This window comes from Sander vitreus, chromosome 11 (assembly GCF_031162955.1).
Source record: "Sander vitreus isolate 19-12246 chromosome 11, sanVit1, whole genome shotgun sequence".
NCBI classification, from domain to species: Eukaryota; Metazoa; Chordata; class Actinopteri; order Perciformes; family Percidae; genus Sander; species Sander vitreus.
This window is the reverse complement of record NC_135865.1, coordinates 7,827,899-7,848,834: the sequence shown is the minus strand read 5'-3', so window position 1 is coordinate 7,848,834 and position 20,936 is coordinate 7,827,899. Positions and strand designations below refer to the sequence as shown.

Sequence of the window (20,936 nt, the reverse complement as noted above, 5' to 3'; positions counted from 1 at the left end):
TAACTTTTTGGACACATTTGTTACTTTGGCCTAAATATAGCCTATATAGATAATATTTCTGATTATGGCATAGCTTTCTCCCCACCCAATTAGGCTAATAAAGTAATGATTAAAAAAAACACAAATGCTTGATCAAGGCCCGGCCCGGCCCGAGGATAGTGGCGGAAAATAACGGCCCGGCTCGGCTCGGGCTGAGAATCTAAACTCTAATTCACATCCACTTCCATCTGTAAAGTTGAAACTCTCCATAACTATTTGAATTACATTCTTTATGATTTGATACACGTCTGCTGATTATTTTTCTTGTTTTTTTTCAGATATGGTGTAGATTGTCAAACATCAGAGCTTTCTGACAGTCACTTGGTGTTTCCAGCCTACAACAGCAGTAGTAAACACTGCGTGTTCCAGTCCGACCCCCTGCTCTTCAGCTGTGTGAGATCAGACCAGTCCTTGATTCGCATCTGCCCCTGTAGGGACTACATTAAAGACCAGATAGCCTTATGCCAGGCATGTATCTAACTGCTGGATAGAAAACAATATGTACATGAATGTCAATAAAATTATTTATGTGGGTTTTATCTGAAGGTCCTGACTCACAACTCACATATGAATACCTCCATAGACTTTGGCATCCTGACAAAGGCACAACAGCAAAAGGTAACACGTCACCTGGATAGGGCAAAACCACTGTTTCATACAAAAGGGCCAGGAGGACTATATAGAGTTTCAGATTGAGTTGAAAGTATTTGACTGAAGATATAGTACAGTAACTGTATGCACAAATGCAGTTTGTGACATGCCATTTTGTCATGGTTGGTGTAATATTTATGGGCAAAAATAATGTTATTTGCAGCCATTTGACAGTTGGCCACAAACCAGCTTTGCATTTACAAGCTAACCTCTGACGAGGAAAGTGAACCTTTACTATTTATGTTTCTATCACACTTTATCCCCATTTCTCAGATGCAGCAATAATTAAGCAATATATTTTAGTCTGTATAGCCTTTTAGGCAGTCATTCACTCCCACTAAGCACTTCACATGCCACCTAAAATGTGTGCGCATTAGTAGCCCTAATCGAGACACAAAAGCCACCGCCTATCTGATCATGATAACGGTCCAGGGTGTTTCAGTCTCCCTGTGAACCTGAAAAGGACAACACAAAGGGAATGGATTCCCAGTTCCCAAGTCATCACTTTGAGGTGCTCTTAAAACTGTGGTAGGCAATCATTTTTGGCATTGTTGGGCAAACAAATCCATAATACTCTTCCAGCATATTATAATTCAAGTGGTCCGCGAAAACACTAGACTTCTGCACCTTCTCTTGGCTCCGCTTTTTAGGCTTTAGAAAATCTAGCCTATGACGGTAAACTTTGACCAATCACAGGTCATCTTAGAGAAAGAGCATTCCTATTAGCTGTTCTGTGCATGCATATGCCCGTGCGACAGAGAGTGAAGCTGGGAGAGCTGCTGGGAAGGTCTCACTCTACTTCAATTTGCTTTCCACCAACAGGATACTGTAGAGATTACATTTATTTGCTTGCCGAGAGTTAAATGAGAGTATTTATACAGATCTTGCATAAGAAGCTCACTAATTAAAATGTTATATCATGTTCAATCCAAACCAAAAACCGAACTGTAAGAACGACATCTTGTGTTTTCTAGGGATTTATGTGCCTGACTATTTCTTGGTCGACTGCAGTAACTTCCTGTAGTTTTTGTCATCAACATAAAGTTGCTATGCAACCAGCAGAGACTCCATGAAGTTACGAAGAAATATTATAGTGCATACACTCCCATAAAACCACAAGGTGTTGTTCTTTAACATTTTGATTTTTGAGCTTTAGAGTTTCCGGATTTTGTTACCTTTGGAAGAACCAGGCTAGCTGATTTCCCCAGCTTCCAGTCTTTGTGCTAAGCTAGGCTAACTGGCCGGCCGTGTGAAATCAAAAGTCAACGTAAAAGACCAAAAATCAACTTTTGCATGTGACATTCCTTACGTAACGTTGGTAACTAACGCCACAAACATAAGTTACGTAACTAATGTAGTTAGTTCCTAAACCCTAACCAAGCATTTTGTCGCCCTAAACCTAACCCAAGGTTGTTTTTTTTATTCACAATGGGTCTACCCTGCATGTTGAACAATGACGCCAAACAATACTCTCAAAAAATTGACGCAAAGTACAGTAGTCCTGATCAAGCTGCCGTATGTCAAGTTAGGAGTGAGAATGTGCTGCACAGACATGAGAGTGGAATCAATGTCCACATCTAGCTCTCAGCAAAAAAAAAAAAAAACAATACATGTATTTCTCAAAATGTCAAACTATTCCTTTAAGGAGATGGGCACCATTAGTGCACAAAGAGCATTTTATTTACAGTAGTACTTTTAAGCATCTACATGATTAAAAGTAATGATGCTTACTGCTTGAAGACTTTTTAAACCTGTTGAGCGCGTTTGTTTTGTTCATATATTTCTGTATTTCTTCATCCTCCAACTTTTTTTTTGACTTTAGTTTTTCCCCATAGACACAGCAGCTGATTGTTTAGGTTGACAGAAATTAAATGATTGGACAAATGTGAAAACTGCGAAGGAGGGTCTGGCTAGTCCACACAGTATTGGGAGATGGGAGAAAAATGTGCTCTGGTTTATTGGCATTTCTTTAAACCAATTACAATTGTATTGGGCGGTGCTATGCCTCGGGAAGGAACTTGTTTTGGTGGAACATGTGTACGTTCAAAGGTTGTTTTAGTCGTGCAACAGAAAACTCAGATTGGACAGATAATCTAGCTAGCTGTCTGGATTTACCCTGCAGAGATCTGAGGAGCAGTTAACCACAGTCCTCATCAATCCACCAGAGTTAAAATTACAACACAAAGAAAGCGGAAGGCGACGGACATCCGGCCACAAAGAGGGACATCCAGCAGTATTTTCCGCGGCACCGGAGCAATCCCGGAAGTGGAACGTCGTGGATATAGACCAGTAACTTATTTCTTTCTTTCGAATAAACTGACTCAATACACTAGTACGGATGGGATTGGTGCTCATGGGCATTTGGTGCCTGTTCACATAGTACCCACTGTCATCTAGTGACTGCTACATGGCACACTGATATTGTACCCCCATTGTATGTACCCAAAGCCTTCCAAGACAGTTGTGTGGTTGAAAATAAATCAAACATGTCTCAACATTAAGCAGGATAAAACTTTATTAAATCAATAAAACTTTGCTCTTTGACAAAGATATACCTCAGTTATTTTACATAAATAAATGGTGTTTACATCATCTGAAATACCACAGATGTCATTACTGTACAAACAGACAAATAATAATTCTGTTACAGTCAGATTTATTGGAAATTCAGTTACAGCTTTCCATGTATGTTATTTTTTGTATGTTTGTGGTTGCATTGCACTTGTAACCGCTGAAGCTAGAAGGGTTTTTACACGCCCATGCGAAGCTTATAGGAACAAAAGTGGTTAGTATTGCTATCATAATTTCAAATGAATGGGTTGATGCATCTTCTGGGGCAGTAATAATACATCTATTTGTACATACAAGCTTAATTGAATGATACATGTCAGACAGGACAGGACAGATGTTTTCGATGATTTGGCACAGTTCATCAAGCTGCAGAATTGGACACATTTCTGAGCTATTTCAATAGAACAATGAAATGGATTCAAATATATATCACCTGTCAAATGAATAGAGGTTCTGTTGTCTGTGCAAATACATGTTCAGAGGTAATATCCTAACAAACCTCTAGCAGTCTTTTAGTGCGTGTGTGGGTTCAAACATTTCATTGGGCCGTAAAAACAAATGGCATTATAGATGAATGAAATGCAACCGCAACTCTGGTGATCATGGAGTTACAGTTATATTCAAAATATTTCTTTTGGTGTTCAGCTGCTGCACTGACTTCTGATTTACAGTAAGTGCAACAGCTTCAATGATCACCTATTACTAAGAAGAGTAAGGGGTCCAGGGCCACAATCGCAGCACCCGGCCTAAATTCTATGTAGCGTGAACGTGCACAAGAGAAAGTGACACGGAAATAAAACAAAGTGCAAAGAAGAGAGGTAGAAAGGATTTCGTTGCCAAGATCAAAAAAAGTAATCTGAACACAATATAGTTAACAATATGAGCAATAGAGCAAGTAAAGCATACCTTTTCAAAGAGTTATTATGACTTTGTTCTGTGCCTCATGTGGTGGTTATTAGCATGTAAACACTGTGCTTTGCTAGTAAAAGTCATTGTAAAGATTGTCTTCTATGCATCAGAGGGGGAACATTACAAATCACTGTGCTGTTGGTGAGTTGAAGTGGTGTGAGCTGATTCACACCTTCAGTTTAGAGCTCAACCTTATTCTTCACACAAAGAAACTAAACTAAAGATAATATACCAAGAAAGTTGCACCTTGTCCAGTATGTCAACAGAGAGTTGATAATTACAGTGCAGAGTGCATGTAGGTGCCTTCAGAATCACTGCCCAAGGCTTTGTAGCTGTGTTCAGCCTGGGATAAATTTAGACTCGTTCTCTTGGATCCAGTGCGCTGAATACTAATCGCAGCTCTTGTCATGTGGCTTCCTACCACAAGGGGGCACACAAGCACTCTGGATCCACATTTACCGGAAGAAACCAGGCCACAAAGTCATATGCAGTGTACACAGTTTACCTCACTTTAAATAGTGAATATGTATTTTTGGTCATGAGTAGCAAGCTCATTTAATGTCAGTGTGTGTTTGCGCATTACACAACATCTATGAATTAGTCATATCAATGTATTTCTAAATTGGATTGATCTCAATACAATTGTACAAAATCAATCCATAAATTGAACTCCTTTCCTTAATCTAATTGCTCGTTTGGGGTTGTGGAGTTTCTGATGCTTCCTGACAATAAAAGTATTTATCATCTAATTTTCTCTGAAAAATTCTGGGTGATTTTATAGTGGAGTTTATGACACCCACTAAAGTTCAGTAAAAAATAATACTGATTGGTGCCAGCAGGTAAGTTGTAGCTATCCCATTTTAACATGTAATATAATGCTTTGATTGGCAATCAGTTCTTCTTTTGACAGCTACTAATAAGTGATAAAGAAGCCTCGGACAGCGCTGTAAGATCCCACCTACATCCAGTCTGAGATTTTCACTTAGTGCAAAAATGTACAGACAGACTTATTTAATTTCACCAATAATCTACAGTAATATGTAAAACCACATTTACAGTATAAGTACTATAGAGTAAACATGTGCAACGATATGTAACAGTGATCCTCCTGCACTTAAACTAAATGTCTACTCCAAAAAGCCTTTTATGTCGGCCATAAAGTACTACAACTATATTTGTGACGTTTGGTTACTGATGCACCCGGACAGTGTAATAAACATATTTACAGACTGTGTGGTTTGCATTTACATTCTGTTCATTGCACATAACAATGGATGATAACAATGGTACCATGCAGAACAAATGAGGTATAAGCAGATATGCGACACAAGAAGAAAGCACCGTCTCTGCAAATGATATGCCATTAAAATGATATTCCCACAGGCTGCTTCATCTTTGTGATTGTGCTTTGTTTCATCTTAGGTTTGAGACTTTGTCTTATCCAACTTTCCGCATGAACTTTGCAGTCAAAACAAGGAAGAAAAAAAGAAAACATGGATAAATTAATGTCAATGAAAGTAATAAATATCCCAGCTAGATTGAGTTCAACATTACATAGAGACAATTATAAATAGGATTACAGCAAATGCCAGAGACGTTCCTGCAGAGTTTAGCGCTTTTACATCTATTAATTATAAGCGTGACAAGGTGTTACAACAAAAACACAAGATAAACATTAAGATGTGTTTACATCTTACCCTTAAAAAACATATTTCGCCATTCTTCAGATGCTAGCTATTGCCCGGTAAAACTTTGTCAAAGTAAGTCTCGAGTAAAAAAAACAAAAGATGCTGAATGGAGTTCAGTAATTAACTCACTCCAGTATTTGGGTTTAGGAGATCAACCAAAAAATACTTACAATATATGGCAATGAAACATATGCAAAGTCAGATCATGTGTTAGTTTTTTAATTACCCATTGTGTCAAAACGGGCACTGCGCTAAACTGTCAGCAACAAACACTAGCGCATGAATGAAAGTTCGCTAATTTGTGCTTGGATACATTACATACAGTACAGTAGGCTATGCAATGTATATAAATTACATGTGCACTTTAGGTTTATAGCCATCATATGGCAAATGTTTGTCCTCAGTGTCTCCTGTGCTCTTTTACTGCTTTTTCCTTTTAGCGGTAGAGTTTCCAGATAAAGACTGACCTCACCATGCTCTCTGATGCTTTTCACCTTTTGGACAAAGCAGTGTTTGCTGACTCAGAACTACTCATATGCTCTCTGTCTAAGTCCTCTTTTCTCGGCTTTCCACATTCTCTCCATCTCTGAGCAACGTATTAGGAGGTATAGTGGCTGCTTTAAAGAGGGGAGGCTGGTGAGGTTTTGACAGGAATGGATTTAGGAAAGGAACACCTGTACTTAACAATAAATAGAAAAACAAAACAACAACCTTAAATTATAGTGAGCAGCCCTCAGCTCAACTTGGAGTTTGTATTTAAGATACAATAAGGAGACAAAGAAATTCCAACAAAGCTCATTCTATGTTTTCTCAAATAAATTATGGGGAAACGTGCTGTGTGTTTTGTGTAGGCCTCATCACGTAAAATCTACCCCATTTGGTAATTTTGGGATTTTGATCCCCATTATGCCCACCATGCCAATAGCTAAACCCACAAGGACAGACCAATACACTGTTGTCTCTTGTGTTATAACTGATGAATGCTGTTATCTAAACAGCGACTGCTGGATCCCCAGGTCAAACAAATCCAAAGCTCCTGCTGGTAGACAGGAGTCGCAGCTCTTGGGCATTTTTTTAATTCTAGGTGTCATTTTTGAAATGGTGGTTTTAATGGACAAAAAGTAAAGAAGGGCAGAACAGAAGAATTTAACTTTAAGCGTTTTCTCTCCAGGATGTGGTCTTCAATCACGTCCTTTTTCCTCAAAGTCTCTCAGTTGCTGCATTTGTGTATGCGTGTGCGTTTGTTTCTGTCTGAATGTATGAATGTACTATGTACAGTTTATACAGCATATGTGTATATATTTGTGTGTATGGGAACTTGTAGAGTCTGTATGTGCTGCATGTGTATTAACGTGTGTAGGAAGGACAGAGAGAAGAGGGCGGAGGCAGCCAGGTGTGTGGGTGTGTGTTTGTGTGTGTGTGTGTGTTTGAACCTGCTCGTCTGGCCAACACACACTCTCTCACTCAAAGCGTTCGTAGTTCCTCGTCTGTCTCACACGGGGCACCATGTCCTTCAGGAGTCTGCGGACACAGAAACAAGATCTCATTGGAAAGTATGTGAGATTTCAGAAATTACTTCTGCAAGGTGTCTCGGCCTGTTTTGGCACTCAGCAGCCAGTGTAGCCAGTACAGAGCTGTCGAGTTGACATTTGAAGCTGGCATTTATAGAATATGCATCAGCCTTATAAAAATTATGACATTTACAAATCAATAGGTCAAAGAAATGTTCTTCATTGAGAAATGTTAATCTTACTTGATGCCATATGCCAAAATGATGAGTCCAATAACAACTCCCATGGTGCCATCCAGAAACCAGACGTCAGTATGGTGCTTGAAGACTTCGGCGCTGATCAAAATGGAAAATCCCATAATTGAACCGACCAGAGAGTTGAACCCTAAAAAACACAAACAAGTCTGTTTATATATTATTGTATGAGTACTGGAGTAGTTTCAGTTGCCCAAACTTAAATAGGTTTGAACAAAAGTAGTGGGTTTATCTGAGGGTAAGCTATTTTGGTGTTAAAGGCTTGTGTGACATTTTGTTTGATTCACCTATTTGCTTTCGTACTGAGATTCAGATGAGAATATTAATGCCACTCTCGTGTCTGTACAGTAAATATGAAGTTACAGCCGGCAGCCAGTTAGCTTAGCTCATAGCATAAAGACTGGGCAGGGGAAAACAGCTAGCCTGGCTGCCTACAAGAACCTTCACAGCAGACTTATTAACATGTTAATGCCCAACTGTTTAAACTGTACAAAAGTGTAAAAAATGACAATATATGGTTTTTATGGAGGGGTTATGGTCCGGACGGCAATTTTCTTTTCCTAGGATTGGCTAGGTTTGGGCATAAGGAGTGAGATTAGTTAAGGTTAGGGTAAGACTATCAGGGTAAGCCAATCAGAGGCACAGTATGGTGGGTCATGCCTTTGCCATCCTAGGAAAAAAAATATTGCTCAGTGACTTCCTGGAGTTCATTCGTCACCATAACAGTTGCCAGGCATCCAGCTTTAGTTGAACTGATGGATGGAATATTTGACGTGCGGACAGAGCCAGGCGAGCTGTTTCCCCCTGTTTCCAATCTTTGTGCTAAGCTAAGCTTACTGGCTGCTGGCTGTATTGGTTCATGTTTACCATACAGACATTAGAATGATATCCTCTCAGCCTTTGTCTAAAAAGCAAATAAGCGTACTTCCTGGGATGTGGGATTCCTTCAAACAGACCTCAGAGGTGGCAGAGGAGAAACACATGAGTCTTTTTTGAAACCCTCAAATATGAATGGATATAACTGCTAACATCATTGTTGACTACATCTACTGTATTTGAGTTACCTTGTATAGTTACTGATGTTTTTTTATAATTACATTTCTCCTGGTGTGAAAGCCAGCACAGTGGGTTATTGTCTCGCCTGCAGTTAGTGTATGGTCTTGTGGGATATAAATCCAGTCTCTGAAAACAGCAACCTCAGGTTTATTGGATTGATGCCCTGTGTGTTCTGAGACCTGGGGCTAGCAGTGTTGCTTTGTGTGTGTGTGTGTGTGTGTGTGTGTGTGTGTGTGTGTGTGTGTGTGTGTGTGTGCATACACTGTGCTTTAGTTTTCACATGCCGCATGTGATGCTGCATGTGCCTATGAGCAGCTAGTGGGTCATAACCCTTTCAGTTCTTCCAAACCAGCTGTGAGAGCAACTTTCCCTCACATACAAACATAGAAACACATACTCAGTTTTGTGGCTCTGGTTTTAATGCTTGGGATTCTGATACCTTTTGCACGCTTGGGTTAGAGTACCTTAACATTAACCCTGGCCTTTTACACTCAGAATTAGGCAAGAGTCTTTCAATGTTATGCTACTTTAAAACACTAGGTACATTTCAGAGGGAAATCTCGTACTTTTACCTCCATCACAATGATTTGACAGTAGCTCTATTCTATAAAATGTGATGTTTTATTATATGGTAAATTAAACTACGGAACAACATATACAACAAGAAAATTAGCTCTGAAATGCCTTTGACAATTAAATGCAAGAGTAATAATAAACCCCAGGTTGGGAACCACTGATATAGGGTATTTCACACTGTTCCTTAAGGTCTCCTAAGAGGGTATGTAACATTGGTTAGGCTGAAAATGGCCCGGTTGCTATTCTATGGGGCCTAATGCATCCCTGTGTTTTGGCCCTATTTGGAACGAGAGCTTTTCTTCCAAATATGGTATTTTCATGAATATTTAGATGAGCTGCGCACTGATTGATTGAGCGAACCACATACACATACAGTGGAGACAAGACAGCAGGTCTCATATTTCAGACACTGCAATGTTATACATCGTTTGTTACTACTAAATTACTAAATTCACTTCTGAGACTTTTTTATGCGAGAAATCAACTATGTAGAGGTCATATATGGGCCGTTTTACGAAAATTGATGGCTAATTGCAAATTTTGTCCGACTGTGTGTCGGAGTTCATGAGCTCAGTGACAGCGGCCGGTGCTGTCTGGGTTGCCGCCCATCATGGCCTCGGCATTTGGTAGTCCAGTAACCCAGAAATGGTGACTTTGCACGGGTATGGAGTGCCGCGGGCTGCCGGCCGTGACGGAGCCCCATCTAGCTCACAGCGGGCCGGGGTCTGTGAAGGAGGACAGGCCGGGCGGCGAGGCAGCAACCCAGGCAGCACCGACCGCTGTCACGTTAGCCTGCCCAGCTACTGAACTCCGACACACAGTCGGACAAAATTTGCAATTAGCCATACATTTTCGTAAAACGGCCCATATTTGACCTCTACATAGTTGATTTCTCGCATAGAAAAGTCTCAGAAGTGAATTTAGTGACCAAATAGCAGACGAACAATGTATACAATTTCTGAGATCTGCGCGACCTATTCAGAAGACTACCTGATCTCAGGTCAGTGGTGTAGCCTATGTAAATGTTGGGGCGTGACAAAGGTAGAGACTAAAGCCAAATAAGGAGGAGCCACCGAGTTGACGTCAACTCTGTGGTTCGTTGAGATTTGATGCAGTTTCAAATTGTGAGATTTGCAGAGGAAAGAGGTGTCAATGGGATTTTGAGGTTCTAATGTATCCATGATGGGAATAACGGCGTTATAAATAACGGCGTTATAAATAACGGCGTTACTAACGGCGTTACTTTTTTTCAGTAACGAGTAATCTAATTGATTACTCTTCCCATCTTAATAACGGCGTTACCGTTACTGCCAAAAAATGCAGCGCGTTACTATATTTGAAGCTGTTTTTTTCATCAGACCAACTAGATCTCTAAGTCTGAGCCGAGAGTATAAAAATGCTGACAATTGGCTGAGGTTGAGTAAAATGTCATGGTGAGCCAATCAGAGGTAGAGTTGGGCGGGTGTTCGAAAGCACACATAGTCGGACACACAAGACATGTTGCCAGAACAATACAAGCGAGTCAGTCAACGAGACAGAGACAGGTATGGCGTTATGAAATCAAGGAGAGGGTTAACTTTTCCTGCTACAGATTTCCCACCGTGGTCAGAAAGAACAGGGGAGACACTTTGTTTCTCTCACTATATGACTCTAGAGTCGCTACTCGCTCCAAAGTTAATCGCCGTCACTCTCTCACTTTTCATTCTCTCACATTTAATTTGCCCAGTTGTGGCCTGTTGAGGTGTTGTGTTATTTGTATCGATCCACTATATAAACATAATATCTACATACATGGCATTTGATTGGAGGCTAGTCTCACTTTGTCTTCTTGTATTTCTGTTAATAATGTATTGTATTAAGTGTCCATTTCATTATAATATTCAGATTTATCATAAATAATTGAACATGCACATGTATTTTAAGTTCCATTAAAGAGGGGTAGGTGGAGGTGGGGTCACATTTGAGCATTTAAAAATTTACTTGAAAGTAACGCAATAGTTACTTTCTGAAGTAACTAGTTACTTTCATAATTTGTAACTGAATAACTAATTTAATTACTTTTTGGAAGAAGTAACTAGTCACTGTAACTAATTACTTTTTAAAAGTAACTTGCCCAACACTGTATGTATGTCCTATTTACCCACCAAACTGTTGTTATTCAACTATGACAAGGTAAAATTGGTTTTGTATTCTATCACCCCTTTAAGTAAATGATCTTCTACCACCGTTTACTTTGTTTTCACCACATACATACTATTTTATTCAACTGTAACTCTCGCTTTTCAGAGCATGCAGAAATCATTTTAAGGCCATATTTATCCCCTTAAACCCTAACAAGGCTATTTCACAAAAGTCAGTTTTGTAACGGCTCTGGTTGCCCGTCATTAGCAGGAGAGACACAGACATTGATCATCAACACTGAAAGGCTAAAGAAATGACTAATGAATGATGGGGAAAAAGATATTTTCCTGGGCATGGTATATCCTCTTGCCATTCTGTAGGCATCCGTAAGCTTTGTTAAGACCTCTGAGTCTGGTGTGCTATTCATTTATTTATCTGTGTGTGTGTGTGTGTGTGTGTGTACCCTACCGTCAGTGATAAGTGCCCGGCTAGTCAGCACTCTTCCCAGCATGAACTTGGCCACAGCCAGCACAGCACATGTGATCCCGCTCACTACAGACACACTGTAGAGGAAGTCATCCTACAGGGAAGAGAAGATAGGTTGCGGTAAACCATGTGTGCTTAAAGATAAAGCGTGCAAACGAATCCAGAAATATGCACACAGTATCTGTAAAACAAACACTAAAAAGCACATGAACATTATCAGTCAGACAGAATGACCCACACAGCTTTCCTCAGCTCAACCATTAATCATTTTATATTTATATTGTGTGTGTATATATATATATATATATATATATATATATATATATATATATATATATATATATAATATATACACATACACACACACACAACTTGGTGCATCAACCGAAGATCATTTAGATGGTGCCTTTCAGTGATATGAAGGTCTGGTGTTTTTAAGTCTCAAACAGACTCAGCAAAAACCAGCACTTGACCCCAGAGTGTCTCTCTATCAGATTTAATTAGGCCAACAGAGACCAGAGAGACGAGACGAGGACGAGTGAAAAATAAGAAAGAGAGAAACTAAGACAATAAGAGACACATGAGAGAGGAATCCAAATCTATTGTTTGTGTCAGACTTCACCTTTGTTCACCAGACTTTTGTTAGGGCTATTTATACCAGATACTCATAAAAGCACAGGTGTTACTATTAACATTGACTATGTTTACATGCACATAATATTCCGTTTTTTGTCCTTATTCCGAAAAAGACAATATTCTGACTGAGCTGTGACTAACGAAAGTGAATATTACACTAATATTCCAGTTGACATGCAGCCGTGCAAAATAGGATTTTTTCAAAGTTTTCCACCGGTGGTGGACTTGTTGGACTATGTGAACACAGCGTCCCTCTTTCATTCGTTCAACCCCCTTCTTGAAAAGGTTGCCATAGCGATGTTTGTTAGTATACAAGTGTTTCATAATGTTTCAAAGTATAGCTGTGCTAATCCTTTCTTTGGGGCATGCATCTCTACCGCAGCCCTGCAAGCTGTTGGCTGGTTGGTTTATGTACAACAACCATAGCAACGCATATAACTGAAGCTGTAAACAGGCAAGAGGCTGTAAACTGGACGTAAACTTCAGAAAAACCCAGATTGAGATGCAGATTCTGAATGTGCTGTATACATGCCCAAAGAAGACCTGTATCAAATTCAGAATAATGCCATATTCGGAATAGTCTATATCCACGACCTTCCACTTCTGGGAATGCTCCGTTTCAGTCGGAAATTCCGCCAGATGTCCCTCTTTTCAGCCGGATGTCCGTCACCTTCCGCTTTCTTTGTGTTGTAATTTTAAACTCCGGTGGATTTATGAGGACTGTGGTTAACTGCTCCTCAGATCTCTGCAGGGTAAATCCAGACAGCTAGCTAGACTATCTGTCCAATCTGAGTTTTCTGTTGCACGACTAAAACAACTTTCGAACATACACATGACAAAACAAGTTCCTTCCGATGCTATTTTGTAGCGGCACCGTTGTTTTGCCCGGTGCTTAGAGCCGCCCATGACGATTGTGATTGGTTTAAAGAAATGCCAATAAAGCAGAGCACGTTTTTCTCCCATCCCGGAATGCTGTGTGGACTCGCCAGACCCTCGAAGGTCTGGCAAAGCAAGACTATATTCGGAAATACAAGTTGATTAGTGTGCATGTAAACATACTAAATGTCTCTGTTCTATTCAAGTGTCACAGTAAGCCATGACAGTCTTACAATGAGTCAGCATGCACAATACCAGGACCCTGAAAGTAATCCAGCTAAATATAATTCATCCATCATTCACTGCCAAGAAGTTTGGTAGACGCTAGATAGCATCCGATACACGTGTCAGCGTCAACACAAGCATACTGCGCAGTTGTCAACACTTGGGCTTCAACACCAGTCAACAGACGTTACTGTGGTGTTTATGTTTCCCATACACTCTTGGTTGCCAATGTTGTTAATAATTTCTAACCAATTTCAGATCAAATTCATGTTGGAACACTGAAGGCTGTCAATGCTGCTACGCGTGGGTTGCTTCTCCCAATATCTTTGAAATTGTTTATCATGAAATAGCCAGTAAAATAAAGGCTTTTTAAGTAATTTTGAAGAAGAGCCTTGGATTTTTTTCCTTTTCTCTACATTCAATTGAATTCCCGAACCCAAAGAGCACCTTCAAGCATTTGATTGAACTTCCTGAGCACCCTGGACTTTTGTCTTTCATGTTGGAACATGTTTGATTGTGTAGTTTGGTTTAGAAGCCATATTGTTGATTTGGCCGCTATAATCTGTAACAGTCATTCCACTGCATCATGTAACGTTAGCTACATGCTAACGTCAGGGAAACATGTAATCTTGGTTGCCGATGTTCATTTCTCCCCAATTTCAGACACATTCTTTTGGATCGTATCTAGCTGTGTAGTTTTTGGTAAGGAAGCCTTTATTAGGGATTTCTCACAGTAAAAAGTGACGCTATACTCCGTTACAGACAGTCAGCTGCAATGACGGACGGGAAGGGAAGGAAAGCCCAAATGTAGACGTTTACATGTGTATCAGGTGCGATCTATCATCTATCAAGAAGTTCCACTCCAACTATACATCTTTTGGATTTACATGCACATGAAATAAATCAGAAAAGCATTAAAGTTAGTTACAAGATACGTTTTTTTATTCCTTATCTAAACATCTCTTGCATCGTCCTATTTGCAAAAAGTTCTTACAGGAGTGCTATTTCTATCTTAATTTGCCAGTATTCTTCTTGTCCCTCTCAATATGTTATAGTGCTTCCATCTGTTGGACAGAATAGTGAAGTTGTAGACATGAATTACTAACATCAGACCTTATAATAGTATGTATTTATTCAAGGCACTACACACTCATGGTCCACCCACACATGTGCTTTCACTTAATTTGCCTGATTAGACTGTTTGTAAAGACTGCTTGACTAAAATCAAATTTTTATTACACCTTATTCTTAATGGTTCGTGAAGTATGGTGACCTCGTGTAATTCCAGCATAGATCCAGCCAGCATGTGATTGAGTGTGGGTGCACAGTGTCTTTAAGAGTGGAATAGGTCTTTTTCACAAAAGACATATGGACATGTCAGAGTAGGAAAAGCATATAAATAATAATGACAATGCTAACGATGGCTGAATTCCATTTAGCTGTCAGTTTTAGAGTCCTGGTTTGTTAATGCTGCTGACTCACTGTCACGGCTTACTGGATGTAATGTTATTAGAAACAACAGCTTTTCCTACTATGAGAAGTATAAACGTCCCCACATAATATGTATCCAATGGTTTACTCTATAGTGCGCAGCAAATAGAAATTGAGGACATTTATCATTTGGCGTCATCATGACATCAACTCTACAGCTGTCATATCATTACAGACAGTTCTAAAATTGCACAATGGTAACTTTCACATAAGATATGACGCATTGCATTGTGGGATTGTTAACAGAAAGTACATGCCTTGGAATTTTGAGGGCAAAGATACATTTCACACTAAAATAAAAGTGTTAATGGTAATTACAGTGAACTATATAGTAAACAGGAAACACACACACACACACACACACACACACACACACAAATCCCTTGCACCCTTTTTACTCCCATTTACTTGAATTAGATGAAGGCAGAATAAGGAAGAGCTTGTGCTAAACAAGGTCATTGTTTTAGTGTTGCTGACTACAATGTAGTTAGTGATTTTGGATCTCTGCTTTATGGACTCTCTATCCATGAATCATTTGCACTGTTTGTTTTCAATAGGATGAAAGCAGTGATAAAAAAGGACCCCTTTTAGTTCTTTAGGCAATTCTTTATTTAGACTGTTAGGCGGTATTTATTGGGGAAGTCTCAGTGATCAAGATCAGAGAACAAACCATAAAAACGAGTGTGTGTCAGTACATGTATCTCTCATGCATCTAGCACAGAGTCAGAGAGAGCCAATCTCAGCTCTCTATGTTTAATCAGGCACTAGACACAGACAGCCTGCCATGAGAGCAGCGAGCCGGGACGTGATGCGAATCAGGATTCCTGATTTTCTCCACCCTCTGTGCGCTCAATGTGATTTTACAGCCCAATACTTCAGGGTAGCAACGTTTACAGTATTAACACTGGCTTGCTGCTGTTATCTTCTGGCTATTATATTTAAAAGGTGAACAGTAAAATCTCTCAGAAGAAGAAACCAGAGAAGTTTAGTCAATAGCACCGAGACCCGTTTCATTTCCGGGGTTTTTTCCCCATTAAGTATCTGGCTCTTTGTCATGCACGCTGTCCTGCAGACATGTACAAACAGAGCACATTAACAGATCACAGCTAGTTTGATAAATCACCACTGACTTCTGTTTGATGAAGACTTCCATGAAACAGCCTGTTTCGACCAAATAAAAGTCCAAAGAAAGTGAGGCTATGAATGACAAGTCTGAAACCCATAAAGCAGTGAAGACAGACATAGTAATGGAGGGCAACAGACTAGGCGAGGTTAGAGAAAGATGTAAAGTTGGGGATGAGGGACACAATGAAAGAGATGGGGTATGGAGGGAGGGGACAGAGAGAGTGCGGAAAAAAAATAATGAATGAGGAAGTAGATAGAGCCTGGACAAATGAGACAGAGAATGAGATGGATCCTTTACACTCCTGCATCTACGAAATCTCAGCCCAGTCTCATGGCAGTTCGTGAAATGGTCACGTTATTTAATCTATTGATACGTGTTCACGGGGACGTTTTTCTCGTTTTTTACGTGGTGGCCAGCACGAAAATGTGAAGTAATGTATTTCAATGTGAAGCATATTTCGTGGTCACAGCACGAAAATGGTAGGGAGTAGTGGACCAACTACACAGTTTTGGAAACAACACAGGACTTTCACCCACGCGAGAGGGGATCGCGTCCCGCGTGTGGTGTTTTGTTTCCCGTAGTCCTCCTAATCACAACCGTCCCGTTATTGTTGTGCGTCCCCAGTGGCCGTCTCCAGGCGTGTGAGGCGTCCTTTCCCTGTAGTGTTTTTCCTAAACCCAACCTCCGCCATCCTCTTATTGTGGCCCAGCGGCCATCCCCTGCGGCCGTCTCCCAGCGTGTGAGGCATCCTTTCCCCGTAGTTGCATCCCCAGCGGCCGCCTCCGAACATATGAGGCGTCCTTTTCGGCCGTCTCCCGGCATGTGAGGCGTCCTTTCCCCGTAGGGTATTTTGTGCTGGCCACCACGAAAAAAAACGAAAAAAACGTCCCTGTGAACATGTATCAATAGATTAAAAATAACGTGACATTTACACGAACTGCCGTGAGACCGGGTTGCAAATCTTGCTAAGCCAAGTAGCCTGTGAGAGTATTTTGCATAAAACGACAGATTGCTCTAAAAAAAAACGGATAATCAATCAGATGTCGGTTAAGACCCAGATGTCTGGGGCCCTGATTGAAATAGAAGATGCAGTACAAAGAAAGTGAGGTAAAGGGAGATTATGTCAAAGAGACAGACAGTGGTAATAGGCTCTTGCTGGTGTCAGGAAGCTCCCCTGAGACCTAACACCCCCAGTTTCTATTAACATAAAGGAACTGGAGCATCAAACACAGTCTGTAGAATAGCTGCAGCCCTCAACCATGCTTCTCTGCCAGCTTCAGTCTCTTGGCGTTTTATTTGTGGTCAAAGCGAGCCTCAATGAGTTATTTTTTACAACATCAAACATTGGCTTAAAAATGATCAAAATGACACACACTTGGTTTGTATGGTACAGATATTTATACATTCTCACATCAGAACTCTTCATATTTATCTTTCCTTTTAAATCTTATTATATCCACATGATTGCCAGTGACAAGAGGAAAATAAGAGAAAGACCGTGTGTAGAACGGTTGGTGCATCCATTGCCGGCTAGGTTATAACCGATCTGCCTGTGAGGGCGATGGCCAATATTTCTGGCTTTCCGGTGTAGCCAGCGGATATCCGTGTGCTCTTATGTGCGCCGGTCATTGATTACAGTCTGATTAGCAACTTTGGACGTGAGAATGGAGTTGGAGTTGGAGAGACAACGTCTACATTCATTTCATTTTAAAAAAAAGCTTATGAAGTCTAAATTGTCGTTAGAAGATGGCGATGGGTTCACAGATTGCATTTCAGCCAATGCATTCTGTCTCTTTTCCTCTCCACACAGACTGTTTACCTGCATGCAACCAAAGCCCGCTCAAACGTGATTGGTCAATACTACTCGGGGTTGCAAACAGAATACAAACGGAAACCAGAACGCTTCCAATCCCAAAATTTTGACCCGTTGCCTACAGATGCTGCATTCACAGTTGGAACATTGGTTGTTTGGAGCGATTAATGGCGCAGCGAAAAGATTTGCGCAAATGATGCACGGCTAAAATTGTTTTCGCTTTTGGAGTAAACAGAGCTTAAATTTACTTTCTGTGAATATTTTTATAGCAATCGTTAAAGAGTCATGGTCAGAAATATATTGAACAGAACGTTAGAACTTAAACTATAAGCACAGATAAAGAACATTTGCATTACAATAAACTACAAGCAAGAAACTTTGTCTTAATCATTAAAAGGAACCCTTTAGAGTTTGGGCCAAAAGTGGCACTATGAAGCTATGTTTTTATTGGCGGGTATATCTCGTGCACACGCACAAGGACACACAGCACATGTACGCCATAGACAGTTAAAGAAATGGACAAAGCCACGCTGTAGACGTCCACTGAGACCAGTGAAGTCTATTAGAAGCACTTTTCCGGTGAGGGCTGAGTGTTACTGCGCAGCCTCAAACTGAGCTTGAAGACGTAGATGTGACGTGAGCAACCTGTCTGAAAGTTGTAAGTCTTCTGGTAGCTGTCTGTGCCAAGAGAAATCTCAATCATTCCCAAATAAAATGCTAGTTAACATTAGTAATTAAACTTAAACAGCTAATTTAAATCGAAACTACCTGCGAGCTTCTCCTGACTATACGGTAATTTGGTGGTTATGACACAATCATTAGCCTATTTTTACAAAAACACTTGCTATGGAGCCATAACGTGAGATACAAGGTAATGGAGCATTTTATACATTGTTGTGTTTCTTTAGAAATAAACAATGGACAAATAAAGTCTTTAAACGCTTCAGATGTAAAGTTATTTGCTGTCAAAGTGGCGCCAAAATAAATGGCAGTCAATGGAACGCTAACGGCGGGTGATGGCTTGATAGCAACAAAATGGCTCCATAGGAGCTATGCTTTGTGGACGCTATGCTCAGTACCCCTTGGTACTGGCACGGATTCGACATTCCTGACGAAGAAGACAGTTAGCCAATATATATATATATATATATATATATATATTTTATTTATTTTTTATTTTATTTTTTTTAATACTCGGCTTTGTATGTGGTTCATGAGGAAAGAAATGCTTTCAACAAATGTGTTAGGCCTGAAACATTTTCATGTGTTTACAAGAAAACTCCACCACAGGTTAAGGGCCCAATAGTCCAACAAGTCTCAAATGTACCTCTCAGCTCAAGGTTGTTTTAAAATTCCAGTGTGAACTGTGTTGTGTTAAAAAAACATCAACAGTGGAATGGGAAGACATTTCTGGATTTGGGAGCACTGCTGGGCTCTATAACAAAATCAAAGGTGCGTCTTAGACCTTTGAAACCCGGAAACTAGGAAACTTAAAGAGGAACTAAGTGTTTTTTGGGGTGTGAAAATCTCTCTTGGCTTCACTGGTTAGTGAAATGGACAGATGGTGAAGGTAAATCATTTACAAATCAAAGAGGAGGGTTCAAAGCAAAGAACTGGAAAGGATGTGATCGGCACTCCCCAAACAGTGTGATGATGGAAGAGTTGGGCCGTGCCCCAGCAACAGAAAGATGAGACTATTTTGAGACCTTATTCATATTCTTAACACCTCCAGAGAGAGGTGTGTGCGCGGGGTGGGGGGGTTGACATTAAAAAAGTAAAAGTGTATGCATGTCTGTGTCAAAGAGAGAAAAGGAACAACAGTCAGGTGGAGGGAGACAAAAACACTGACGTCAGAGCAGCTACAGCAGAGGGCTATAAAAAGATGCGGCGCTCACAACAATGAATGATGTGTGTGCGCATGTCTGTGTTGCTCTGTGTGTACCTGTACTGCATGTGTCTGTATTGACTCAAATTGGGAGCATCTGGAACTCAAGAATCTTGTTCATTTGTATTCATTGTGCCAGCTTGTGTGTAGTATGCATGTGAACGTTTGCACAGAAGGTGTATGTGGGGTGATGTGTGCCATAAACTCACAAACACACGTGCCATTTTTCTCATAAACATGTTTATATTGTTGAGGGAATAGCCAGGAGCAGCTAATGTGTTCTGCCATTTTCAATAAAATACTGTAGAAAATCACAAAGCCCAATGCAAGGTGTAAACTGCTGCACTGGCATGGCATTTGCAATCCCTAAAAAAAATATTTTAACTTTGAATTAAACAGCACTTAATAAATAAATAAGCCCTGATCAGAACTGCCAAACACAAAACTATGACCATGCATTCCAATGCCATATGGCATCATTATTGTAAACAAATGATCAGAAATGTGTTTTTACAGTCCAATATTCAGTTTAAACATTTTAATGTAACACTACCAATTGTACACAATTTTCTTGTCACAAGTAGTATACTGCCCATGAAAACAGTTGTACAGGTTCTACTTTGGCTCTAGATGAGCTTTCGAAAGTTTAAAATAATAACCCTGATGAGTTGGGGCTTGATATTTAAAATGTATAATAGAAAGCCTGTGTTACAAACTCCAGGTGTGACATTTTTAACACTAACTCTCTAACACAGGGATCTTCAACAGGGGGGGATCCTCAGAGTCACTGCAGGGAGGCCTCCAAATTACTGTTAATTTTTTTAAGTTTAAAAAAAAATTAAAGTCTTTACATGATTCCAACATATTATTAGCAAATATAAATCCCCACTGATGATAGGCTTACTGGCCTATGGGTAATGTAGTCACTAAGGTAGCCATCCACAGATACAGGTAATCCCCAAAGGATCCACTGTGCCACATGTATGTTTAACATTAAAACATGATTTATAAAATCATGCCAA

The 20,936-nt window shown here is 40.1% G+C and overlaps 2 protein-coding genes across 3 annotated transcripts in view; one reads left to right on the top strand and one right to left on the bottom strand.

The window, feature by feature from the left end:
- LOC144526077 (alpha-1,6-mannosylglycoprotein 6-beta-N-acetylglucosaminyltransferase A-like) overlaps positions 1 to 1,496 on the top strand; it is a 29,455-nt gene extending 27,959 nt beyond the window's left edge. Inside the window, exon 20 of the mRNA XM_078263277.1 lies at positions 318 to 1,496. Coding sequence (XP_078119403.1) covers positions 318 to 519 — 202 coding nt within the window. The 3' untranslated portion in view covers positions 520 to 1,496. The remainder of the gene's footprint in view (positions 1 to 317) is intronic.
- Positions 1,497 to 3,193: 1,697 nt separating this feature from the next.
- Positions 3,194 to 20,936, bottom strand: part of tmem163a (transmembrane protein 163a) — a 73,960-nt gene continuing 56,217 nt past the window's right edge. For both annotated transcript variants that reach the window (XM_078263275.1, XM_078263276.1), the window contains exons 6-8: positions 11,845 to 11,956; positions 7,612 to 7,753; positions 3,194 to 7,379 (exon numbers count right to left, since the gene is read on the bottom strand). In XM_078263275.1, coding sequence (XP_078119401.1) covers positions 7,319 to 7,379; positions 7,612 to 7,753; positions 11,845 to 11,956 — 315 coding nt within the window. In that variant the 3' untranslated portion in view covers positions 3,194 to 7,318. The remainder of the gene's footprint in view (positions 7,380 to 7,611; positions 7,754 to 11,844; positions 11,957 to 20,936) is intronic.